This window comes from Marmota flaviventris, chromosome 19, assembly GCF_047511675.1.
Source record: "Marmota flaviventris isolate mMarFla1 chromosome 19, mMarFla1.hap1, whole genome shotgun sequence".
NCBI classification, from domain to species: domain Eukaryota; kingdom Metazoa; phylum Chordata; class Mammalia; order Rodentia; family Sciuridae; genus Marmota; species Marmota flaviventris.
In genome coordinates, this window is record NC_092516.1 from 23651126 (window position 1) to 23677354 (window position 26229).

At 54.3% G+C, this 26229-nt stretch overlaps 1 protein-coding gene across 3 annotated transcripts in view; it reads left to right on the top strand.

Annotated features, from left to right (window-relative positions):
• Caln1 (calneuron 1) overlaps positions 1-26229 on the top strand; it is a 276336-nt gene that overhangs the window by 209109 nt on the left and 40998 nt on the right. The window contains exon 5 of one of the 3 annotated variants that reach the window (XM_071605245.1): positions 12155-12685. The exons of the other annotated variants lie outside the window; for them this stretch is intronic. Within the exon in view, the coding sequence (XP_071461346.1) occupies positions 12155-12280 (126 nt within the window). The 3' untranslated portion in view covers positions 12281-12685. Of the gene's footprint in view, positions 1-12154; positions 12686-26229 lie in introns of those variants that run through there. 3 annotated transcript variants of the gene reach the window in all.

Sequence of the window (26229 nt, forward strand, 5' to 3'; positions counted from 1 at the left end):
GTCGAGAGTGGCCATTTCATAGCACTAAGCAAGTTTTGCCAAGTCGATTTTTCTAAAAGACTTTCTCATTTAAAATCATCATTTAAAAAAATAACCATGGACATTTGCATTTTCCTCTTCCGTGACCTTCACTGGCGTCCTTGCTGAGCTGTGACACTCAGGATGTTAAACGCTGGTCTGTCACAGTCGTGGAAAACATTCGGCAAGTTTTCCTTAGTCTTTTTGCTTTATTCCTCATGCTTTTGACGTGGTCGCTTTAAAAAAAAAAAACTACATAGACAAGTTTAGCATTTTTAATTGTATTTGCTTGATTCCTTTTATGATTATAAAGTGTGTCCCCATCTAGTGATTGGTTACTTGTCCTTCTGATTTGTATGGTTCAGAGTTGATTAAGGAACACTGAGTTCTTCAGTCCTTCCGGAACTTATCTTTATCTATGGGATGAGAATTTCGCTTGGTTTTTCCCCCAGAGAAGCGCGTCTCCATGTGCCTCCTGTGCGTCTGGACATGCCGGAGGCTGGGAGTCCACACACAGATTCCACACGCGTCGATTCAGCCCCTTGCCTGGGGTCCCCCCTACACAGGGTCATGCTGTGGCCAGCCGGGGTCTGAAAACGCTACTTGCCTTAAGTCTTTGAAGAGGGAGGGAGACCAGCTCACCTTGCTTTCCTTGCAGTGAAGTTGGTAAGTGTCCCTTTTACCTTTGGTTACAGGGGTTAGACTCTTGCTGCCTCATTTACATATTAAATTTTGCCAGGGGCATGCGTGTGAGGAAAAGCATAGTGTGTGCCGGTCAGTGCCCCTTGTGGCTTCAGATGCTCATGGGGGTGGGGGGGCAGTGGATCCCTGCCCAGAGTGGGCACCTGTCCATCAAACGCCGCACCATCTGGAGATCCAGACCCCCCACCTTATCCTCCCCCATTTATTTATTCATACGACCTTCAGAATTTCTATCTAATCCCAAAATAAATATCATTGAGGTGTTTATTAAATCGCCTTGAGGACCTTTAAGATATAGGCTCCTGCGACTCAGGAACATGGAATGGCGGCTGTCTAAATATTGATTTTCCTCTTGATAAATTTCAGTAGCTCCTTTCACTGTTTCCCGTAGTGGCCTGTGATTCCTGTTGGCCTCATTCCTTGACCTTCTGCTAGAGGTGGGGGAGGCTGGGGGAGGCTGGGAGGAGCCGTCTGTGGAGCGGAGCTTCTCTCGACATGTTAGAAGCCACCGTGCTTGGCTTAGTGTCTCCAGCCCTGCTGCACCTAGTCACACGGGTGTCCTAGGCCTGTGACTCTGAAGAGCTTGATGATGACATTTGGCCTTCTGGTTTCTTGGAGTTGTGCCGTGTGTCTGGGATGCCTTGCCCAGCAAACCTTACCCCAGTCACGGTGAGGCCACGGGCTCCTTGTCCCCTCCCAGCTGTCCATCTGTTGCCTCCTTGGGGATGGCCTTTGGTTTTCCTTTTGGATGTTTGGGGGTTTTGCTCTGTCCACGTTTCTGTTTCCCTGTGCTGAGTCTACTTGTGGGTTTGTTTTCACGTATCTTCCTTGGGCTTCGCTGGGCTTCTTCCCACTGTGGGCTTTGCACCTTAGCCACTGGCCTCTGCCCCTTTCTCTCCCTCCTCTCCTCCTGGGACTCCAGATCTCCTTACTTGACATCTCTCATACTCTCACTTCTACCTCTTTATTCAAGAACATTCCTCCTGACCTGCCTTTCAGTTCCTCTGTCCTTCCTTTAGCTGTGTCTAATCTTCTGTTAAATCCACCCATTGTACTTTTTAGCTTTAGTTATTTATTTTTCAGTTCTATCATTTCTTTTTGTTTAATTTGCAATGTCATTTTTTTTTAATAATTTCCAGTTGTAACAATTTTCAAGCTTGGTTTTTTTACTCCACGAACACTATTTAGCTGCTTTGTCTGGAAGTCTGTGGTAGCCTCAATGTCAGAAGTCCTTCCAGGTCTGTTTGGGTTTCCTGTTGGATCCTGTGGTTCTGCCTAATGGTATGTGTTCTCTTCATGTTCCACACTAATTTTTGATGGAACACTTAGTTCATTTCCTGTTGCTATAACAGAATACCAGAGGCTGGGAATTTGTAAAGGAGAAAACCTTATTTAACTTATGGTTCTGAAAGGCCAAAAGCATGGTGCCAGTGTTTGCTCGGCTTCTGATGAGGGCTTTCCATTGTTCCTTGTGTGGTGGAAAAACAGGGGAGAGGTGTATGTGGAGAGAGGGATGTGTGCAAGAGAGAGGCAGAGCGGGGCTGGGCCACTGGAACACCCCACTCTGGGAGTGTGATCTGGTGGCTCCAGACTGACCTCACTCCTGCATGACCTGAGAACTGACTCAGTTCCAATCCACTCCTAAGGACAGTGACCCCTGGTGAAACCACCTCCCACTAGACCCCACCTCTCCAAGGGCCATCACCTGCCACACACACTGTGTTGTGGACCAAGCTCCCAGCAGAACCTCTGCGGGTCCAGCTGTGTCCACATCACAGCAGCCACTCACAGGAGCGGTTTGGGGCCTGGGTGATGGCTTCCTCCTGGAGCTCCCCTCCTCGGCTCCTGGATCAGGGTCTTCTTGCATCCTACTGATGATGAGAAGCCTACACTCAACTTCCCTGTTAATAAACAGACTTCAGAGACATTCCCTGAGAGTGTTCCTGGTCCTGTTCCCGTTGCCTGGGTCAGAGAAGCAGCCTAACGGTGCAGGGTGGACATCCGCAGTGCTGGTGTTGTCCCAAACGGGACAAGGGATGCGGTGCCTGCAGGGGGACAGAGCGGGCCCCACAGTCCTCTACCTGGGAGCAGAACCCACCTGGGAGTGGCAGCCTCCTGGGATGGAGAGAGGGGCTGGGTTGCCCGGAGCTGGGGAGGTGCTCACAGCTGCCGCTGCCTCCAGAGGTGAGTGCCCAGCTGTGGAGTAGCTTCCATCTGTGGCTCTGGGGCCTGCAGAGGTGCCGAGTCTCCCAAAGCCCTCCCCTTCTTCCTTCCTTGCACGTTCTAGAGGAGGAAGCCGATGCACGGTGCTCACTCACCCAGCTCTTCAGCCTTTGGTTGGAAATTCCTTTAAGCTGCAGTCTGATTTCAGCGTTTCTTGTTTTCTCTTCTTTCCCAAGTATTTTAGTGAGAATTCTGGAACTGTTGCATGGGGCTTGGAAGCGTGCTTCCGTTTTAACCTGCTCAGCTGTTTGTTTTTTTTTTTTTTTTGGAAATCGAATCTTTTATTAAACATCAGGATGTGCTGAACTTGCAAGAGAGGAAGAAGTTCTCTAGGCACACGCTGAATTAATAAAGCAAGATGACGTTTCTGTGACAGATCAGCCCTCGGTTGTTGAACTCCTGGAGTCAGATTCTCAGAGAGCCGTGTTGCAGGCGAGGCTTGGTTTCCTGCCGAGGAAAGTGACATTATCAGTCAGGTCACATCTGGGCTCACATCTGGGCAGTGAGTCCAGATGGAGGGACTGCTAAGAAATTAAAGTATGTATGACTGAAATTGAGAGATAATTGTGCTTCACTTTCAGAATAATTGGGGCCCTTTGTAGAGCTCAGCTGGCCTCCGAGGCGCTGCAGGCCTATGTAGGGCAGCCCGTTCCTATTTTAGACAGCTTACCGAGGTCATTATTTTCAGGAAATAAGCACTTTCGGGTATTTTACGGTCAGTGAGGGGCCAGGTTTATTAATAGCTGAAATTTGTAGCATCTCCCCAGCTATTAGACCCTGAGGTGAGGGTGCGGGGAGCCCGTACATACTCTGCCTTCTCGCCTGGAGTCCAGCGCGAGCTCTGGCAGTTGCTCGGCTGGATGGAAACTGGGCTCCCATCGGTGACCTGGGCAAGGTCCAGTTCTTCTCCCCAGGTCTCTTTCTTTCGAGGGCATCTGGTTCTCCTTCAGGTTATTTTGCCATTACCCCATGACTCTTGGAATTTTAGTTGGCCACCTGGCACGAGTACAAAACTTAGACTCCATCACCGAGGATTAGAAACTTCACCAGGAAGTGGGGAAAGCAGCCAAGTCCAAACCGATAACACGGGAAGCGTTCCAACCCCAACTCGAGGCAGAACAAGTCGTTCGTTAAATGGATGGAAAAATCACATACTGCTTGTTAACATTTCCTAAAAGTTGTAGGCGATTCAATGGGATCCAGACAAGAGGAACAACTAGAGTGAGATGAGATTGTCAAGAGAACCACTCAACACAGGAAGGAAAAACAGAAGTCAGGGTAGCCAAACACGATGCAATGGTACGGTGAGTTTTTATTATATTGCAGACATCAGGCAGAAATAACAGCAAGACATTTAAAGCACACAGGATCCCCTTAATGAAAATATACAAGACTGGGGGTGCAGCTCAGTGGTAGAGCACGTGCGTGGCATGCACAAGGCCAGGGGTTGACTCCCAGCACCACAAACAACAACAAAAACATAGGCACACACAAGACTGATACAGATTAAACTATAGAAAACTGAAATAAAAGCCGAGTTAATGAAGAAACCTATTATGCTCTCAGAAAGCAAGATAGATCTAGACACAGTGTTTTTCTCTTTTCTTCAAATTAACGCATAGGTCAATGTGTTGTGAATCCAAATTCCAGTGGAATACTTATTGGAATGACAGGTGTATTCCGATTCCTCTGGAATACAAGAATGAAAATTGAGCATAAGAAGAGGAGAAATGTTGGTGGGGAGGGAGAAGAATTATAGGGAAAGAATAACTAAGACTTGGCCAAGGGGATATTGAAACATGCCATGAAGCTCTAGTACTTAAAACAGCAGAGCAGAGCAGTCAGGAATTAGCCCCATCTGAATGAGCCCAGCAGGTGCACCAGGAAGGCCGCCCACGTCAGCAGGGACTCTACCAGCAGGCCTTGGTAGCAGTTAGGAAGTCAGGGACCAGTGCTGTCCAGAACCCTGTCTCAGGAACTATGGAAATTTGCATCTTGACCAATGCAGGAGAGCAATTTTGCAAGCTTGATAAACCATAGAGGTTTTATCGACTTCCGGATGTCTTGCTGGGGGGCCTCCAGGGAAACCGGCCATGCTCGGTTCACCAGAAAAACACTGCACGAGCCAATTAAATATTTCCTCAGATTTCCCTGCCCTTCTGTTCCCACAAAGACCCAAATCCTCAAAAGAGGCTCAGAGGGAGCCCTAAGGGTTCACCTCACAGTGTTTTATTTTGGCATCTGAAAGCCCCAGACTTCTAGAAACCACTGCTTCCTACTGACCGCTCCTCCAGGCTGCACAGCTCCTCAGGTGAGCCTCTGCGCCATCTTGGGCAGTGCAGCGTGTCTGCCCATGGTCAGGTATTCACCAGCACCCTGGGCTCTCCCACTCAATGCCAGTAGCACCCCTCCCTCCAGATGTCACAGCCCACAGTGTCTCTGAACATTGTTAAGTCCCCAGGGGATATAAGATCCCCCGAATTGAGGGCCCCTGGGTTAAAATCATTGCTGGAGAAAATGTGGACCCCAACCATGGTATTCTAAAGTGATGAACGAGGAAGAGAAAGAAGAAAGTGAACAGAGCTCCCAGGGTTTAGGAGACAGTGTCGCAGTCCTTCAAGCTGAGATGCATAGGATCCAGCTCCCCACACACCCCAATTACCATTTTAAGCCTCCTAAGACCTGGGAATGTGGGGACAGGAAATAATTGTGGTCCTGACCTAATTTCCACACAGAAGAAGAGATTCCAGGTGGATCAGAGAATTCACTATTATGCCTCTGAAACCAAGTGAGAAGAACAGGGCCAAGTGTTCCCCAGCTCTGCACCAGGAGGGCCCCGAGGCCTGCGGCAGCCACACAGTGGAACCGGGGTCAGACATGCTGGGGAAACATCTGCGCGGTCACCACAAGGGCAATGTTGGGACCTCCATACTTCAGTGAGAACAAAGCAAAGAGCAGAGACAGAAGGTGAATGAAAGCAAGAAAATAGCAGTTTTGTCGGCACCTGAGAAGACCCCGCCAAACCTCACTGATAATAGAAGAAACATAAGTCACATTGTCACATCAGCAATGGCCACATAGCAAGGTGAAAGCGCCCGTGTGGCCACGGCCCAGTGCCCTCAGGAGGCAGTCTTGTACAGACCGAGCCTCGCCAGTCACCAAGCAAGGGCTGTGGACACCAGGCCCTCAGGATGCCCGCCCTCAGGATGCCCGTCCACCCAGTGGGTCTCGTTTAGCGAATGCCTGGGCAGCCCCTGAGACACAAAGGGCAGGCCTCTCAGGACGCTGATGCTCTGGCCCCTCCTTCCACCCCCTGCCACCCCCTGAGCTGCCAGGATCCTGGCTCTGTCTGTCAACCTGCTGAGGCTGTCACATCCTGTTAACTCCGCTCCTCCAAGCCAGTGCCACATGGCTCCTCCTGGCACCTCCTCTGCTGGGAACCAGCACCACCCTCCTCATCGGCAGCCAGCTCCTTCCTTCGCCTTTGACTGTATCAGACACAGGTGGCCACTGTGTTTTTGAATTTCTTGCCTACTTTTAAAAAATAACAGTTTTAGCTGATGTGGTGGCACACACCTGTAATCCCAGCGACTCCGGAGGCTGAGGCGGGAGGATCCCAGGGCCAGCCTCAGCACCTTAGCAAAACCCTAAGTAGCTTAGCAAGGCCCTGTCTCAAAAATATAAATAGGACTAGGGATGTGACTCAGTGGTTAGTGCCCCTGGTTCAGTCCTTCCTACCTAAAAACTAATAATTAAAAACCAGTTTTATTGAGGTGCAATATGTGGACCATACAGATGCCCATTTAAGGAGCACAACTCCGTGGCTTCTAGTGTGTTCACAGAGCTGTGCCACCATCGCCACAGCCGATTTTAGAATATTTTCACCAGCCTTCCCCCCGAAATAAAACCTCCCATTCATTGGCAGGTTTGGGTTCTAAATGCCCTTCACTCCTGGTCATCCTAAGCTGAACTCTCAGTCTTGGTCTTCTTTTCTTCTCCTAGCCCTTGACCACATCTGTTCCCTTGACCATCTCTGTCCCTAGACCATCTCTGTCCCTACACCATCTCTGTTCCCTTGACCATCTCGGTCCCTAGACCATCTCTGTTCCCTTGACCATATCTGTCCCTAGACCACCTCTGTTCCTAGACCATCTCTGTTCCCTAGACCACCTCTGTTCCCTTGACCATCTCAGTCCCTAGACCATCTCTGTTCCTTTGACCAACTCTGTCCCTAGACCATCTCTGTCCCTAGATCATCTCTGTTCCTAGATCATCTCTGTTCCCTAGACCACCTCTGTCCCTAGACCATGTCTGTTCCCTGGACCATCTCTGTCCCTAGATCATCTCTGTTCCCTAGACCATCTCTGTCCCTAGACCATCTCTGTTCCCTAGACCATCTCTGTTCCCTAGACCATCTCTGTCCCTAGATCATCTGTTCCCTAGACCATCTCTTTTCCCTAGACCATCTCTGTTCCCTAGACCATCTCTGTCCCTAGATCATCTGTTCCCTAGACCATCTCTGTCCCTAGACCACCTCTGTTCCCTTGACCATCTCGGTCCCTAGACCATCTCTGTTCCCTTGACCATCTCTGTCCCTAGACCATCTCTGTCCCTAGACCATCTCTGTTCCTAGACCATCTCTGTTCCCTAGACCACCTCTGTTCCCTTGACCATCTCAGTCCCTAGACCATCTCTGTTCCCTTGACCAACTCTGTCCCTAGACCATCTCTGTCCCTAGATCATCTCTGTTCCTAGATCATCTCTGTTCCCTAGACCACCTCTGTCCCTAGACCATCTCTGTTCCCTGGACCATCTCTGTCCCTAGATCATCTCTGTTCCCTAGACCATCTCTGTCCCTAGATCATCTGTTCCCTAGACCATCTCTTTTCCCTAGACCATCTCTGTTCCCTAGACCATCTCTGTCCCTAGATCATCTCTGTTCCCTAGACCATCTCTGTCCCTAGACCACCTCTGTTCCCTTGACCATCTCGGTCCCTAGACCATCTCTGTTCCCTTGACCATCTCTGTTCCTAGACCATCTCTGTCCCTAGACCATCTCTGTCCCTAGACCATGTCTGTTCCCTAGACCATTTCTGTCCCTAGACCATCTCTGTTCCCTAGACCATCTCTGTTCCCTTGACCATCTCAGTCCCTAGACCATCTCGGTCCCTAGACCATCTCTGTTCCCTTGACCATCTCTGTTCCCTAGACCATTTCTGTCCCTAGACCATCTCTGTTCCCTTGACCATCTCAGTCCCTAGACCATCTCTGTCCCTAGACCACCTCTGTTCCCTTGACCATCTCAGTCCCTAGACCATCTCTGTCCCTAGACCATATCTGTTCCCTAGACCACCTCTGTTCCCTTGACCATCTCAGTCCCTAGACCATCTCTGTTCCCTTGACCATCTCTGTCCCTAGACCCCACCCAGGCCTTGACTCACATCCCTGTCTCAGGGAGGTGTCACTTGGGCTGTGGCTTCCACCTGGTCTCCTGTGACCTCGGAGACCCAGACCTCGGCCCTAGCTGCCCTCTGGTCGCACCTCCCTAAAGCACACCCCCATGCGGTTGTCCTCAGGCCTCCCCAAACTCCTGGGTCCTAAGCTGAGCTTGCCCTGGGGCCACCCACCCTCCTGCCTGCCACTCACGTGTCTCTCAGGCAACACACCACATCCCAATGCAGGTCTCACGCAGGGGACATCTTGCTGCTCCCTGCCATGGCCCTCCACCCCGGTCCTCACCAGCTGAGGCGAGGCTCCTCCCCTGCCCTGCCTACTCCCCTCCCTTCCCCTCCACCTCCCTTCCCTGCTTCCTCCCCTTCCCTCCTCCTCCTCCTCCTCTCCTCCTCCTCCCCTCCCCTCCTCGTCCTCCTCCTCCTCTCCCCTTCTCTCCCCCTCTCCTCCTCTCCCCTCCCCTATTCCTCTCCTCCCCTGCCCTGTCTCTCCCCTCCCCTTCACTCTCCTCCACCTCCTCTCCCTTGCTCCCTCCCCTCCTCCTCCTCCTCCTCCTCCCCTCCTGCTCCCTTCCCCTCCTCCTCCTCCTCTTCTACTCCCCTCCTCCTCCCCTCCCCTGCTCCCTCCCCTCCTCACTGCCCAGGGCTGCTTTGGTTCTGCCCCCTGTTCTGGCCTCCTCCTCTGGATGCACTAAAGGTCACTCTTCCTGTGCTTCAGGCCTGGTCCTGGATGATGGAACCTGCCCTGGGCCCAGGGGGTCCCACCACCTGGTGGAAGTTCGAAGTCCTGCAGAGCCATGCCAACTTACGGCCTCCTGTTCCCCTCCTGCACCTCCACAAATCCCTGGATGCCCCCAACACGCGGTCCTTTCCACACCCCACACCCAGACACACTGTTTAGGGATCCCCAGTTAAGACTTGTCCTTGGCAAAGCCTCTCATCCTCCAACCGGTGGCTCAGAGCCACTTCGCGGAGGTGGATGCTACCCGCTAAGTTCCCCCAGAGCTTGGTGCCCCATCCTGTACTGTGCTGTCCTTGGTCTGTGATCCTGTTACCGTCTCTGCGCCCCAGTAGAACGTGGTTTCCTGGAGGGCAAACGCCCTTTCTCAGTGCCCTGGGGTCCTCATGCCAAATGCTGTGCCCACAATCTCAAGGACCCTGAGGCTGCTTGCAACCTCCTGCCCAACCAGCGACCCCTCAGCACAGGTCCCGACCCCTGCCACCTGGGCACAGGGCATGCTGGGTGGAGCAGAGGAGGCCGAAACCTCAGGCCCCGGAGAGGAAACCCACCAGCATCCCTTCCAGGGCACGTCAGGCCACGCTCCTCGTGGGCCACCGTGACTTTCAGTTGTCATGTGGACTCAGCTGGGTTTAGTAATGAAGTTTCAAAGGGGACAGTGCCCCAGGGGCCAGGGCTTTGTAGGCCTCTGTGAGATGATGGATCGCTGCCTTCAAAGCAGAGAGCCACTGGTTTCCTTCAGACAACGAAATTGTGTGGGGCTGCTGGTGACAGTGGGGGACCCACCTGGATCTTTTCAGAGCTGGCCATTTCTCTGGACCCTTGGTTTGAGTCCTTTGGGTCATTCACTTTTGAAAGTCGTGGGCGTGTTTGCTGGGAATGAATCAAATTGACTCACACTACTGGCCAGGAAGGGGCCTGGGCCAGTCACGATGCAAATGTGTTGCGGTGGCTCCTGATTCCCAGGCTGTAGGCAGCATTTATAAGACTCCTGTGACTTTCTCCCCAGAGAGGAGAGGAGGAAAATCGATCACAGGGACAGAGAGCCAGAGAAGTGCGATCGTGGAGGCATTTGGCCATCTCCCCCGCAGGCCAACGCTCCTCACTCTCACCTGCTGGGGTTCCTGGGCGAGGCTCAGCGCCTCCCCGGGCCCGCTCATGTCATCTCAACAGAACTCCCTTCCTAAGGGAAGGACAATATTCTTTTCAGAAAGTGACTTTGCCTCGTGCAAATGACCACCACCAGCAGGAGACCCATCTGGCCCCCGCTGGGAGTGTGGTGATCTCAGGCCCCAGGACCACTGTCCCCCATCCCAGGGCCTGCGGCCTTGGTCCAGTTCTGCACACCTTGAATTTTCAGGGCCTTCAGGGGCTTGGCCAGGGGCTGCTTCAGCCCTGTGTAAGGTCCCAGAGCCTGTGAGGGGAAGGAAACGGGGGCTCGCCCCGCCCAGGGTCCAGGGCTCAGCTGCATGGGAAGGGGCTCGGTGTCTCCTTTTCTCACTGTATCCCCACAGGAGCAGGAGGAAGGGGAGAGCGCTCTTTACAACATGGCCACTTAATACGCCTGTCCTGAGTCCCTTATGCAGCTTCTCATTCCCATTGTCCCCTCCCCGGCTCAGGAGCTGCGTTCAGTGGCCCAGACTGCATTGGGTCCTCTTGAGTACCCATTTTATGTCACACAGTTTCCTACTTGAGACATTGAAGGTTCAACAGTGAGCACTCAAATAGGTGTGGATGGAAGGACAGATCTTCCCCTGGTCGTGGGTATTAGTGAGTCAGGGAGAAAGAAAACAACCAATGAACACACAGAGAGGCCAGGAGTGAGGCTGAAGGGACAAAGAAGCAGGACGGAGGGACAGAGTACGGAATCCGGTGGGAAGCAGAAGGCCCCTCTGGAAGACCTCACCTGGAACAAGCTTACAGTGTCCAGTGTGGGCAAGACGGCCAGTGCGGTTATAGGCAGTCAGAGGTGAAGCTAGAGTCGGCCAGGTGGGGTGGGCAGAATAATGGCCCTAAAGATGTTCCCATCCCAACCCGGGAACCGGGACTGCGTTGCTCTCCAGGGTGAAAGGGGATCGTGTTCAGGACTGGAGACGGAGTCGCCCGGTTCTCCAGGGGCAACTGGCGTGATCAGAAGGACAGGGTGGCAGGGTGGCCAGCTCCTGGAGCGGCCACTGGAGCAACCTGTGGGGTGACTGAAACCTGGAGGGCCGCCGAGCGGGTAGGAGGGGGTGGGTTGTCCTTCCTGTAGCCTAACTTTGTTTCTAGTTTTGGGGGGGTGGTTTAAGAATCAGGGAGACCTGAGTTTGAGGTGGTCATCCAGTGCCCAAATGGAGAAGTGTCACCAGGTTTACGTTCAAGCGTAGAATTCGGGGAAGAGATTGGCCTGGAGAAATAAGCAGAGAACCAGGTAGGAGGCCCTCAGCATAGAGCAAAAGAGGGGGCAGGGGCACGGCAGGGGCTAGCAGAGCAGCCTGGGCTGATCCTGCACTGGGAGGACAGCCAGAGACAGCCTCACGGCCAGCAGAGCTCCGCGCACCCCAGGGTAGCGGCGAAGTAATCACATTCCTCCGGAGCCAGAATACAGGCTGGTAGGGGAAGGAGCATCCATCGTCCCTGGAGAAGGCTGTTGGATGCAGAATTTGACATTCGACCACATCAGGTTAATTTCTTTCCCAGCCTCACCGAGTTGATGAGCTCAATTTAAGGGTCAGACTAATCGACCTCAAGCCATTGTTGGAAAATGAACATCTCTAACCTCTGCTTCTCATGGTCTGACTCACAGTTTGTGCCCAGAGCACAGAAGAAAACCCGTGTGTTCCAGGGTAGCTCTTAATTCACTCAGATTCAACCTAGCGGTTGCTCCCTCTCCACAGCGGCAGGAAGTCCCATCTCGGTGGTGTGGGAGGACCTCCTCTGTGCCCTAGAGGAAGGTGAGCCTCAGAGTGGTACCCAGAACCAGGACGGCCCCCTGACTCTTCTACGGAGGTCATCATGGTCACCCTCTTGCCCTCTGTTACAGGAAGCTGCGGCCCTGGAGAGTCCCCTTTCCATCCGGTCTCTGCACATGGGGAAGACTTGCCCACCCAGCAGCTATCCTGCCCTCAGCCTTCCTGGGGACATAGCTATGGAGGGAGCAAATGACTGAGAAAACCCTGGAGCCCTCCCCTTCTCAGCCCCTGCAAGCGAGGGAACCCACCCAGCGGGCATTTCTGCCCTCGGCTCCTCACAAGTCTGTCTCCTCCTGAACCGAGCCTCGGCCTTGCACACCTGTCTTCAGAGGGGAACAAGGGAGGGTAATTACATCCCTCCAGGCTGGGAGTACAAGCTGGTAGGGGAACAGGATAGGCCCTGGGAGAAGGCTCTCGAATGCGGAATTCGCACTGCTTCGGGTCATCCCTGGGATAACCTTCTTGTCAGGATGCTGAAACCCTCCAGCAGACAGTGGCAGGGTGTGGGGTCCACTCTTGTGAGCACAGAGAGCTTTCGTCTAACGGGGAGGAAAACCATCGTGTTCGCAATCCATTTAAATATTCTATGATTAATTCTTAAATCGAACAAGTATATTCTTGAAATAAAACAAGTCTACTTTTGTCTCCCCAAAGAACCCTCATTTTGTTCTTCCCTCCCGTCAGATGAGAACCTGGGCAGATTCTCCAGATCACCCTAGATAGGGATGTTCTTGGCTGTGGCCACCTAAAATATGTTAGGACTAAAACTGCAAATTTGATGGGAAATGGCTGTTTCTCCTGCCCAAGTGTGCAGAGGGGCCTCTTCGTCTCCTGGTTCTGCGGCCCCACACCAGTGGTCCCCACACCCTCAGGGATTGGGGCTGGGCTGGAGGAAGGATGGGGTCACTCCCCCTGATAATCAGTGCTGATCTGGCGCCTCAGGTCTCTGGTCTAGGGAGGTAGTTAAAGCCTCCCTTCTTGCAAGGGTGTTTCACGTTTCCAAGGACGCCCCCACTTCCCGCCACTGGGGACAGGATGCCCTCCACTTCCCGCCACTTCCCATCCCTCAGGACCTCTGCTGCTCCCATGTCAGGTCAAATCCACCTCCATTCCAATTATGTCCCTCTTCTTTGCCTCCAGGGATTTGGTGGCACCTGAACTTCTCAGCACTAGGGGCTGCTGTCCCCTCTCAGTGATCCCCCATCCCAGCCACCCTGTCAGGCCCGTTGATCATGGGAAGCTCCTCCTGTCCCTGTGAGGACCCTGTGTCCAGTTTCCCCAGAACCAGCCTGTGTGGGTCTCTATCCTAGCAGAACTCCTCATGCTCCAAAGCATCCTATTTGGGGTGAAAACCCATGAGGTCACTCTACCTCTTTTCCACAGTTTTGGGGAGTGAAGAGTAACCTACGTGACTACCCCTCTTTTCTTCTCTCGTGAACACTTAGCAGTGGGTCTTTTAGCGCCCCTTCCCCTGACCATGTTCTTCTCTGTAAATACTTCCTAGTGCACAGTCACTAGAATGGGAGCCAAAATTGGAGGTGGTGGTGCTTAATTTTATTTACTGCCTAGATCAGCACCTCATTGGAAACAGGACTTCCCTCTTACCTGCCAGGGATGCCGTCCAGGACACCTCAGGGATGCCTGGTCCAGTGTTAGTTCAGAACCCTATGGATGTACTATGCTTCTTCCTCGTTAAGTCAAGAACTCTAATCTTTTCACGTGAAGAAAGCACTTACAGCTGCTCTTTGTCATATCCAAATTGTCCGCATTACTAACCTTGTGGTTAGGGGCCATTCTTAAGTGAAATTAGGGTTCCTTGAACACAAGCACTGTGGCACTGCCACGGCTGTTCTGATAACCGAGAGGGATACTAAGTAACTAACAGGTGGGTAGCATATACAGCCTGGATACACTGGACAAAGGGATGAGTCGCATCCCAGGCAGGGCAGAGCAGAAGAGAGTGAGATTTCATCACACCACTCAGAAGGGCACATATTTTAAAATTTTTGAATTGTTTCTGAAATTTTTCTTTTGGTATTTTTGGGCCATGATTGAGACCTCAGGTAAACAAAACCATAGAAGTCAAAACCAAGGATGAGGGGGAACCACTGTATTTATTTGTGGAATGAGGGATAGAAGGGAGTGCCCGGCATCTCACTTTGGAATGTAGTTTCTCTTGTGGTTGGGCCCCAGTGCAAACTCTGTTTCCACGTACCATTAATCTCGACCACGTGGAATTCTGTGTGACAGCAGAGATGTGGTCACATTATTCTTACTGGGGACTTTCCAGTGCCATTATCCTCCTTTTTCTCTCGCTAAGCTTCTGGCTCTCCTGCTTCTGTCCCATCTTCCTCTCCCTGAATCCACACGAGTGTGGGTACGCCCACAGGTGCTCATGCACAGAGAGCACTGCATTTTCCTGGAGACACGTTATACAAACTTTTTTTCTCTTTTCTTTTCTCGTGGTTTTTGTGGGTGGTTGGAGTCATCGTGACATATTTACACATGCACACAGCATAGTTTGGTCACTTTCATTCCCAGCACCTCTCTTTCCTCCTCTCTCCCCCATCCCTTCCTCCCTCCCCTGGTCCCCTCCTCTGCTCCCCTGCTCCCCTCCTCTGCTCTCCTGCTCCCCTCCTCTACTCCTCTGGTCCCTCCTCTGCTCCCCTGCTCTCCTCCTCTGCTCCCCTGCTCCCCTCCTCTGCTCCCCTGGTCCCTTCCTCTGCTCCCTGGTCCCTTCCTCTGCTCCCCTGCTCTCCTCCTCTGCTCCCCTGGTCCCCTCCTCTGCTCTCCTGCTCCCCTCCTCTGCTCCCTGGTCCCTTCCTCTGCTCCCCTGGTCCCTTCCTCTGCTCCCCTGGTCCCTTCCTCTGCTCCCCTGGTCCCTCCTCTGCTCCCCTGGTCCCTTCCTCTGCTCCCCTGGTCCCTTCCTCTGCTCCCCTGGTCCCCTCCTCTGCTCCCTGGTCCCCTCCTCTGCTCCCCTGGTCCCTCCTCTGCTCCCCTGCTCCCCTCCTCTGCTCCCCTGCTCCCCTCCTCTGCTCCCCTGGTCCCTCCTCTGCTCCCCTGCTCCCCTCCTCTGTTCCCCTGGTCTCTCCTCTGCTCCCTGGTTCCTTCCTCTGCTCCCCTGGTCCCTTCCTCTGCTCCCCTGCTCCCCTCCTCTGCTCCCCTGGTCCCTCCTCTGCTCCCCTGGTCCCTCCTCTGCTCCCCTGGTCCCCTCCTCTGCTCCCCTGGTCCCTCCTCTGCTCCCCTGGTCCCCTCCTCTGCTCCCCTAGTCCCTCCTCTGCTCCCCTGGTCCCTCCTCTGCTCCCCTGGTCCCTCCTCTGCTCCCGTGGTCCCCTCCTCTGCTCCCCTAGTCCCTCCTCTGCTCCCCTAGTCCCTCCTCTGCTCCCCTGGTCCCCTCCTCTGCTCCCCTGGTCCCCTCCTCTGCTCCCATGGTCCCCTCCTCTGCTCCCCTGGTCCCTCCTCTGCTCCCTTGGTCCCCTCCTCTGCTCCCCTAGTCCCTCCTCTGCTCCCCTAGTCCCTCCTCTGCTCCCCTGGTCCCTCCTCTGCTCCCCTGGTCCCCTCCTCTGCTCCCCTGGTCCCTCCTCGGCTCCCATGGTCCCCTCCTCTGCTCCCCTGGTCCCTCCTCTGCTCCCCTGGTCCCTCCTCTGCTCCCCTGGTCCCTTCTTCTGTTTTCCTGGTCCCCTCCTCTGCTCCCCTGGTCCCTTCCTCTGCTCCCTGGTCCCTTCCTCTGTTTTCCTGCTCCCCTCCTCTACTCCTCTGGTCCCTCCTCTGCTCCCCTGCTCCCCTCCTCTGCTCCCCTGCTCTCCTCCTCTGCTCCCTGGTCCCTTCCTCTGCTCCCCTGCTCTCCTCCTCTGCTCCCCTGGTCCCCTCCTCTGCTCCCCTGCTCTCCTCCTCTGCTCCCTGGTCCCTTCCTCTGCTCCCCTGCTCTCCTCCTCTGCTCCCCTGGTCCCCTCCTCTGCTCTCCTGCTCCCCTCCTCTGCTCCCTGGTCCCTTCCTCTGCTCCCCTGGTCCCTTCCTCTGCTCCCCTGGTCCCTTCCTCTGCTCCCCTGGTCCCTCCTCTGCTCCCCTGGTCCCTTCCTCTGCTCCCCTGGTCCCTTCCTCTGCTCCCCTGCTCCCCTCCTCTGCTCCCCTGGTCCCTCCTCTGCTCCCCTGGTCCCTCCTCTGCTCCCCTGGTCCCCTCCTCTGCTCCCCTGGTCCCCTCCTCTGCTCCCATGGTCCCCTCCTCTGCTCCCCTGGTCCCTCCTCTGCTCCCTTGGTCCCCTCCTCTGCTCCCCTAGTCCCTCCTCTGCTCCCCTAGTCCCTCCTCTGCTCCCCTGGTCCCTCCTCTGCTCCCATGGTCCCCTCCTCTGCTCCCCTGGTCCCTCCTCTGCTCCCCTGGTCCCTTCTTCTGTTTTCCTGGTCCCCTCCTCTGCTCCCCTGGTCCCTTCCTCTGCTCCCTGGTCCCTTCCTCTGTTTTCCTGCTCCCCTCCTCTACTCCTCTGGTCCCTCCTCTGCTCCCCTGCTCCCCTCCTCTGCTCCCCTGCTCTCCTCCTCTGCTCCCTGGTCCCTTCCTCTGCTCCCCTGCTCTCCTCCTCTGCTCCCCTGGTCCCCTCCTCTGCTCTCCTGCTCCCCTCCTCTGCTCCCTGGTCCCTTCCTCTGCTCCCCTGGTCCCTTCCTCTGCTCCCCTGGTCCCTTCCTCTGCTCCCCTGGTCCCTCCTCTGCTCCCCTGGTCCCTTCCTCTGCTCCCCTGGTCCCTTCCTCTGCTCCCCTGCTCCCCTCCTCTGCTCCCCTGGTCCCTCCTCTGCTCCCCTGGTCCCTCCTCTGCTCCCCTGGTCCCCTCCTCTGCTCCCCTGGTCCCCTCCTCTGCTCCCATGGTCCCCTCCTCTGCTCCCCTGGTCCCTCCTCTGCTCCCTTGGTCCCCTCCTCTGCTCCCCTAGTCCCTCCTCTGCTCCCCTAGTCCCTCCTCTGCTCCCCTGGTCCCTCCTCTGCTCCCATGGTCCCTCCTCTGCTCCCCTGGTCCCTTCTTCTGTTTTCCTGGTCCCCTCCTCTGCTCCCCTGGTCCCTTCCTCTGCTCCCTGGTCCCTTCCTCTGTTTTCCTGCTCCCCTCCTCTACTCCTCTGGTCCCTCCTCTGCTCCCCTGCTCCCCTCCTCTGCTCCCCTGCTCTCCTCCTCTGCTCCCTGGTCCCTTCCTCTGCTCCCCTGGTCCCTTCCTCTGCTCCCCTGCTCCCCTCCTCTGCTCCCCTGGTCCCTCCTCTGCTCCCCTGGTCCCTCCTCTGCTCCCCTGGTCCCCTCCTCTGCTCCCCTGGTCCCCTCCTCTGCTCCCATGGTCCCCTCCTCTGCTCCCCTGGTCCCTCCTCTGCTCCCTTGGTCCCCTCCTCTGCTCCCCTAGTCCCTCCTCTGCTCCCCTAGTCCCTCCTCTGCTCCCCTGGTCCCTCCTCTGCTCCCCTGGTCCCCTCCTCTGCTCCCATGGTCCCCTCCTCTGCTCCCCTGGTCCCTCCTCTGCTCCCCTGGTCCCTTCTTCTGTTTTCCTGGTCCCCTCCTCTGCTCCCCTGGTCCCTCCTCTGCTCCCCTGGTCCCCTCCTCTGCTCCCATGGTCCCCTCCTCTGCTCCCCTAGTCCCTCCTCTGCTCCCCTAGTCCCTCCTCTGCTCCCCTGGTCCCTCCTCTGCTCCCCTGGTCCCTTCCTCTGCTCCCCTGGTCCCCTCCTCTGCTCCCATGGTCCCTCCTCTGCTCCCCTGGTCCCTTCTTCTGTTTTCCTGGTCCCCTCCTCTGCTCCCCTGGTCCCTCCTCTGCTCCCCTGGTCCCCTCCTCTGCTCCCATGGTCCCCTCCTCTGCTCCCATGGTCCCCTCCTCTGCTCCCTGGTCCCCTCCTCTGCTCCCTGGTCCCCTCCTCTGCTCCCTGGTCCCCTCCTCTGTTCCCCTGGTCCCCTCCTCTGCTCCATGGTCCCCTCCTCTGCTCCCCTGGTCCCCTCCTCTGCTCCCCTGGTCCCCTCCTCTGCTCCCCGGTCCCCTCTTCTGCTCCCTGGTCCCCTCCTCTGCTCCCCTTGTCCCCTCCTCTGCTCCCTGGTCCCCTCCTCTGCTCCCCTGGTCCCCTCCTCTGCTCCCTGGTCCCTTCCTCTGCTCCCCTGGTCTCCCTTCTGTTATAATGACATATAAAGGTGGGAGCCACTGTGGTACACTCATACATGGACATAGCGTGGTTTGGTCCCCTCTGTCCCTCAGAACTTCCCATGCTCCCCTCCTTGCTCCCTCTCTGTCTCCTTCCTCTGCCATTGGTCTCCCTCCTGTCCCTTTCTCTTACTCAGTCACCCCTATGGGTACCCTCGTCAGGTATCTATTTATTTATTTGCCCACATTCTGTTGATTTGTTGATTTGTTTCTTGGGATTCCCCCACCCAGCAGCCCCCAGGAGAACTTGTCAGAAAAGCCAACTCAGGCCCCACTCTGGGCCACGCCTCGGGAACTCGGTGGCCCTGCAGGAGTCGTGACATGGGTCCACTGCAGAACTGCCTTGAGCCTGCTGTGCTGGACGCGTCTCATAAACAACCACGCCTTAATTACCACTTTGTTTCGTGATGTCTCGTCCACTCTTGGGCATCTCTGCTTTCAAATGAACATTAAGGAAATTACATCCAATTAAGAAGCAAATCTGTGTTTCCGTGGGGAAGTGGCGAGGGACTGCGTACTAACACTGGGATAATTGGCAGCCTTCCGACATGAAGGGTTTCTTTCTGAGGCGATGAAGTGTCGTTTCATCTCACCACCAATTAGATTTTTATTATTGTTGTTTTTTTCATAAGGGTCCTCTAGCTTTCTTGTCAGATTTATTCATGATTTATAATTTGAGATCATTATAGTAAGTACTTTACCCATTCTGTTTCTAGGTTTTCATTTCTACAGTAGAGAGAAAACCATAAAATCAACTAAATGAGTAAAAAGATATTTGTCTTCTATTTTGCTGCTTTATTAAATTATCTTTTTTTATTCAATTGGTTTGATCTAAAAATTATAAAGCACTTGAGTAAAAAATAAGTAAAGTGGCAAAGAATAAAACAAATTCTTAGTTTATCTTATAGTTTAAATGAAAATGCAATTTGTGTGTGTGTTCCTAGTCTTCTGTTTTGCTGCATTTATCAGAACCTGCAGATAATGCTAAAAAAATAATAGCAAAAGCAAATTCACCTGTCGGGCTTCTGATTCAGTGTGAGATGACTTTACAGCTGTAACATTTAGAGCAAAATTTCCTCCTGTGCTTTGATGATCTTCACACCCAAGTAGTTTCCTTCCAGTACTTTTAACTAAGACTTCGTATTGAGATTGGTGTCTTAGTTGGCTCTTCATCACTGGGACCAAAAGACCTGACGAGAACAACTCAGGAGAAGTTCATTTGGCTCATGGTGTCAGAGGTTCAGTCCAGGGTCTACTGACTCCATTGCTCTGGGCTCAAGGTGAGACCGGCCATCATGGCGGAAGGGTGTGCTGGAGGGAGGCTTCAGCTCATGATACCAGGAAGCAGAGAGCAAGCTCTGCTCACCAGAGACAGAATGTGAACCCCAAATGTGCACCCCAGTACCTATTTCCTCCAGCCACATCCTTCCTGCCCACAGTTATTGCCCAGTAAAACCTTTCAAGTGGATTAATCCATTGATTAGGTCATAGCTCTTAGCGTCTAATCCTTTACCTCTGACATTCTTGCATTGTCTCACACATGGCTTTTGGGGGCTGCCTCACATCTAAACCATAACAAATGACATGTTGGTTTTTATCAGATGCCTTTTGAGCATGTGTTGATATGTTCATATATTTTTTCCCCTTTACTGTGGTTCTCATTCCAGAGCAAGAATGAAACAAATTGCGATCTCAATCGATTTTCCCATCACATCAGTCTTTACTTAAAAAAACAACAACAACAAAAAAAAAACAAGGATTCTGTTTGCTTGGGTGACTTACCTGAAGATAGGGGAGGAGATGTCTGAGAGGCTAACACACAAATGCACAAACAGCTGATCCCTGAGCTGTTTCATGTTTGACCAGCAAAATGACAAACAAGAAGTAATGTGGACCACGATGGTGGGAGGCCAGCCTTAGTTTCCATGTCAGGGCCGTCCGGGTCCAGGGGACGGTTCTGCCACTTGCAAACTGGACGACTTTGGGAAATAAACCCCGCTGACCTGTACTGGACTTCTGGGCTTCTCTGCACAGGCCGCTGGCCCCTCTGAACCACACACGCCCTCCCCTTACTAAACCGCATCCACTTCACCTGCTGAAATAGGTCTGGGGAGGGGTTTAAAACACAAATAGCCCTCTGATCTTACGTATGAATGCTTTTTTTCATAAAAGACTCTTTTTTTCTCTTCTCAACTGTCAAAACATAACCTACCATGAAGTAGAAGTGGTTTCTCAGCCAAGAGCCTCAAACCCCATCTCCTGAGTAGGTTCCCGTGGAGGCAGGGGAGGACATTCCTGGGACTTCTGAACATGAGCCTGTGCTTATGGTCAGGCACACCTTTGCAGCTGACCATGGTCCTGGACACTGTCTTGGCCCTGAGAGGGTGGCCTGAGCAGGAAATAGCAGAAGTACCAGGAGACCCCATTGTCCCCAGGGAGTCTCCCGGGGACAGACACAGGGAGTTGCTGGAATGTGTGGCATTAGGATCTACCTGGGGTCCCTTAGTTCCTGTCTTTCTCAGCTTAGAGGGTGGGAGCTGGCTCCTTGCTGACCTGCTCTCCATAGGACCAGTCTGATGGTGGTAGCTCCCTGGGGGCTGAGCAGGGGGTTGAGGCGGGCAAGGCTCTCCTTCTGGCATCAGGGCCCGGAGTTTGGCCTCTTCCATGGGCTCCCACTGCAGACTTGTATCTGAGTCCGTGACTTGTGACCCAGGCCTTCAGTTACTGGCTCCGGGTACCACAGATCAGCCCGCCTTGCGCTGGCTTCCTACCCCATCCCCCTGGCCACAAAACGACTGCCTGTTCTGCACCCCAGGCCCTTGCTTGGCGGCACCTTCTGCCTGGAATCCAAGTCTCCAGGAGAAGCGATCCCTGGGGCTCCAGGGCAGACGGCGAGGTGGCCCACATGGGGGTAGTTTGTCCCAGCCTGGGCTAGAGTCCAGACTCCCACACTGTTCCCCACATGTGCCCATCTGCTGACACAGTGGGTGCTGCAGGTCCTCAGGCAGCTCATATTTCCAGCTCCCACCCTCCCCCAATGCACACAGGTCTCCTGACCACATGCGAGGCTTGCTCGGTGGGGCTCTGATGGCACCCCTACTCTGAACCTCTCTGTCCTTGGACTTTCCACGGTGCCCTTATTTCCCTCCTCCTGCCTGTTGGCACCAAAAGTCACAGAAGTCACAGCAGAAGCAAAAAGCCCTGCCAAGACCTGCTCTTGCCAGAATTGGCCCTGGGGAGCTGCAGAGAACAGGCCGCTGTTCTCTTGTGCTCTGGAGCTGATGACACGGCGATCGCTAACCCAGGACTGGCGTTCACGGCCACCCAGCCTGCCATCAGCTGGGACTGGAACCACAGCCTCCCATCCTCTGGAGCCCATGCTGGAGGCTGACCGTGGCCGTGCGAGTGTGCTCTGCTCCTGCAGCAGGTGGCCTCGTTCATCTCAGAATAATCCCCTTTCAGGTTCCCTCTTGTTAGTCCTGATGGCAGTGGGACCTCTCAGGTCTCACAACTTGATGGATGAATTTCTCCGCTCCCAGGAGGCAGCGGAAGAACCTAGGGATATTTCTTGAGCTCTAATCTGCCGCTGGAACTCTGCGCCATCCATCACCTCTCTGCGTACAGCATAGCTCAGATGAGTGTCCACATCATGTTCCCCGTTCTCCTTGGTTTGCACAGTCACAAGCTCACAAGGTGGGAGCTCATGAGGAGTCACCTTCCCCCTAGAGAGTAAGAGCTCGGGGTACAGTTGCCCTTGATACCGTGGGTTCTGTACTCACGGATCCAACCACCCGTAGACGACGTGCTCAGAAGAGAAGATCGTGCCTGTAGGAGCGCAGACGGGCCTTTCCCTGCCACTCTTCCCTAGAGAACACAGCATGACAATTATTTGCTTAGCTTACTTTGTGTTGGGCGAGGTGAGTCATCTAGGGGGATTTAAAGCGTGGGCGGCCTCTGCACGGGTGTTCACGGACACCGCACCGTCTCACGTGAGGCACTGATTAAGCATCTGCAGCTCTGGTGTCAGCAGGGGCTCCTGGCTCACAGGGAGGAGGGCGCCATGCTTCCCGCTATGGAGCTGTCTCAGCATGGGGAGTCTCCCACTCAGGACTCCTGGGCCCTGCGCTTCACATTCTCACCCAGGAGGTCTGGTGGGGCCCAGGGACACACACGTTAGACAAGAACTGCACGTAATTTTTAGTAGATGGTTTGCCAACCATAGTTTTGAGCACGATTTAGATGTGGGAACACTGGGTTCAGAGGGAAACACTTGGTTTTTCATCCCAGCGCCGTGGCATAGGGTTGAAACTTGATTTTTCGCGTGCTGATGTATAAAGGAATAACACCGCCCTCTTTGCAACTGCAGATATTCTTTTTGTGACAGTTGTGTGTATGGGCAGCCAACCTCTGAACACACTGTCAATGAGTGTCTCGACCTCATTTGCTTAACTCTTTGGGGGAACAGAAGTATCCTCCTGTCCCATTAGTCATTTCTGTTGAAGACTAATCAAGGCACACAGATGTGGAAGAAAATAAGTTAATGACAAGCAGTTAGTACATGGCTTGCAGAACACCAGCAGCCTGTACAGTTAATGAAGCGATGACATCACAATCTCTGAGGACACAATTTATAGCTACAAGACAGTTTATGCACAGAACAGTGATGTTGAAGTTCCAAGAAAACAGTGCATTCTGGGACTAAAGTAAGATAAGGATGTGTTACTTGGAACTTAGAACAAGATCTGGAAATGTTTAAACTGAAAACAAACTGGCTCTTACAATGTTTGTTGAGCACCTATTATGTGTCTGGCACAGAAAAAAAATCTTTCCTCTGGAAAAAATATATCCTAAAAAATGCATAGTATGTGTTTAAAATGAGTATCCCTGGGTTCCCCATCAGGCCTCCAAGGTCAGAATTTTAAAGGTCAGGGTCCACAAATCCTTAGTTTTAACGTGCAGGAGAATTGGTGACCCATTGTACTAAGTTCCCTTTGTGAAGAGAAGTGTGGTGCCTCCTTCCCTCTGTGCCAGACACAGGTGCCCTGGACTTTCCACTCTGGTGAAGGGGACCAGTCAGTCATGGATACTGACTCACAGGAAGCCAACCTCTGAGCAAACCTGTAGAGGGTCAATAAGCCACAGACTTGTGCATTCCACAACACAAGCCACGTGGCTAAGCTGGACTTAGATGAATGAGACCGAGGGACACTAGAAGTCAGTTCTTCCTCTGGGCCAGCCACTTTTGCCTGCTGGTTAGCGCGTGTAGCTGGGCCGCCATGCTGGGCAGCACAGAGCCCACGGCTCGTTACAGGAAGCTGCATTGGGCAGGGCTCATCTGGACGGTGGAAGGAGATGGGATGCACCAGGGTGTGTGGCCAACTAGAGAGCTGTCACTCAAACACCTCCAAGAGCTGCCTGAGCAGGTAACGTCTGAGCAGACATCAACAAGAGGAGGGCCCACGGGCAATCAGAAGGAGGCACTCTCCAGGAGAGGGGACAGAGAGCAAGTGCTTTGAGAAGCAGGGACAGGAGTGGTCCAGTCGCAGCAGGACGTCCCAGGAGGAGACCCGTTTTAATCAGCTATTTCGATGCTGGGACTAAAGGACCTGACCAGAGCAGCTATGGAGGAGGAAGAGTTTGTTTGAGGGCTCAAGGCGTCAGAGGTCTTGGTCCACAGAAGGCCAGCTCCATTCCTGAGGGCTCAAAGGGAGGCAGGACATCATGGCGGAGGGAAGTAGCTCATGTCATGGAGCACAGAGAAAACTCCAGGTCCAGGTACAAAATATCTACCCCACAGCTATGCCCCCCGCCCCCAGCGGCCTGCAGTTGCCACTCAGATGATCCCATCAGGGATTAAATCACTGACTGGGCTAAGACACTCACAACCCAGTCACTTCTCCTCTGAGCCTTCCTGCGATGTCTCACACAGGAGCACTGGGGACACCTCATATCCACACCGTAGCAAGACCTGAGGAGGGGAGTACACAGTGAGGACCTGCTTGCCATGGGAAGGACCTCTACTCCCGATCAGAGATGGCAGAAAGCCTCTGGGGGGGGGGGGCGGGTCTCAGTGACGTGATTGGCACTTACCTTGATAGGATTTCTAGCTGTTGGGTGGCATCAGGGCTGCAGCAGGCATCAGTTAGAAGACCTTTAGGACAGTACGTAGGCAGTGAGGGTGTCTGACTGGTCCTGGCAGCAGGAGGTAGGAGGCAGGCTCAGATCCTGGGGATGTTTCAAAGACAGGAGGAATTGCTGGACCCCAGGTGTAAGAGAGGAGACCAGGCTGAGCCAAGCTCAGTAAGGACTTGGACTCGCCTTGCACTGGGATGGACACGACTCAAACAAGATCGGGTGAGAAAAGTCAGAAGTGCAGTGTAGGGTGTGCGAGACGTGAGAGTGGACAAGTTCAGGAGACCCAGAGGTACGGAGTCTGGGGTTGAGGGGAAATGTGCATCCTGGAGATGTAGCGTGACCATCAACTCAACTGCAGCCCTGAGGCTGGGCGGGGGGCTCCGCAAGTAGAGGTGGGTTGAGGACAGAAGCTTTCCAAGCACCCACCTGGGCACCCGAACATCAAGAAATCTGAACGGTCAGAAGTTACCACCAAAGGAGGCGGCAGAGGAGGAGGCCCAGGAGGCCGTGTCCTCAAGAGTGGACAAGGAAGGACTTGGGGTGCGGAGTTCCTGAGGGTCCTCCCAACCAACCCCTGGTCTGTGGGAAGGACAGCTCCCATGCGGGGTTATCCCTGCACAGTTACCAGCACTGCCCTTTCATTCCCCCGCCCACGGATCACCTACTGACAGGGCCAGGTAGGGATCCAGCAGCGCCTGGCAGGGGAGGCCATGGTGACCCGTGAGAGCGCTGGGCGTCCAGCGGGATGGGTGTGGGGGTGGGGAGACCTCAAGGACAATGAGCACAAGGAGCGTCTGGGACAACCTCCCTGGGAAGGGGAGACAGAAGGAGGTGGCAGCTGGAAGACAAATGGGGTGAAGACGGGGTCGCGTTTCCGTTTTTGTTCTTGTAATGGAAGAAAAATGACGGCTCATCTGCAGGCTGATGGGGAGGATCCAGTGGAGAGGAAAATTGATGGAGTGCAAAGGGGGACTGCGGGAGGAAGAAGGGGGCTGCGGGCTGGGAAGGAAGGACAAGGGCTGTCCACAAAGAAGAGGGTCGCTTGGCCTGTTGTTGGAGGCTGCAAGTCCAAGATGGCCCTGGTGAAGCCAGCCTTGCTGACTGCAATACAGCAGGTGGCCTGGGGGCAGGAATGTGTGAAGGGGAGAGGTCACACGGGGGACAGGAGCCTCAGCAGGGAGAGGGGCCAGTCTTGCTCTTGCTGTCCACTCACCTCATGAACACCCATGCCTCCAGACCAGTGTTTGGCCCTGCTGAGAGTGGTGCAGTAGCCCCACCACCTCCCAGCAGGCCACCCTCGTGAGCACCCGGGTCAAGCCACCTCCAAGCCAGCAGGACGCTGGCCAGGGTGCAGGCGAGGGGCGCACGGTCCTCTTCCACCTGTGCTGGTGCTTCCCAGTAGAGCAGGAAACCAGTGCGCAGAGCAAGAGAGGGGCTGCGAGGGCAGCTGGGCAGGGGGGCCGCGGGCAGGCATCTTCCAGGGCAGCAGGAGACCCAGGAAGGGGCTAGCGGGAACTTTGCAGTGACCCACTCCAGCTGCTGGGGGTTCTTTCTGGTCACGTCCAGCCATATGGAGTGGGCCCGGGCAGGCGGCAGCTGGACGTGCCCGGGGACTCGAGGCCTCCCCGCGATTCCCGCGCGCAGGAAAGAGCCGTGCGTCTGTGCGCGCTGCGCAGAGGGTTTAAGCTCTTTTATTCATTAACAATTTATTCCGTAATTGATGTTCTGCTGGGTTTTGCTAAGTGAATAAATAAAGCCGTATTTAATTAGCTCCTGTGTTCACCTCGTGCGTAATGAGCTGGCAGCCACCGGGGGTGTCCGCAAGGGGCTGGAAACCTCCCTGCGCATGCGCTTCCCTCGCAGGTG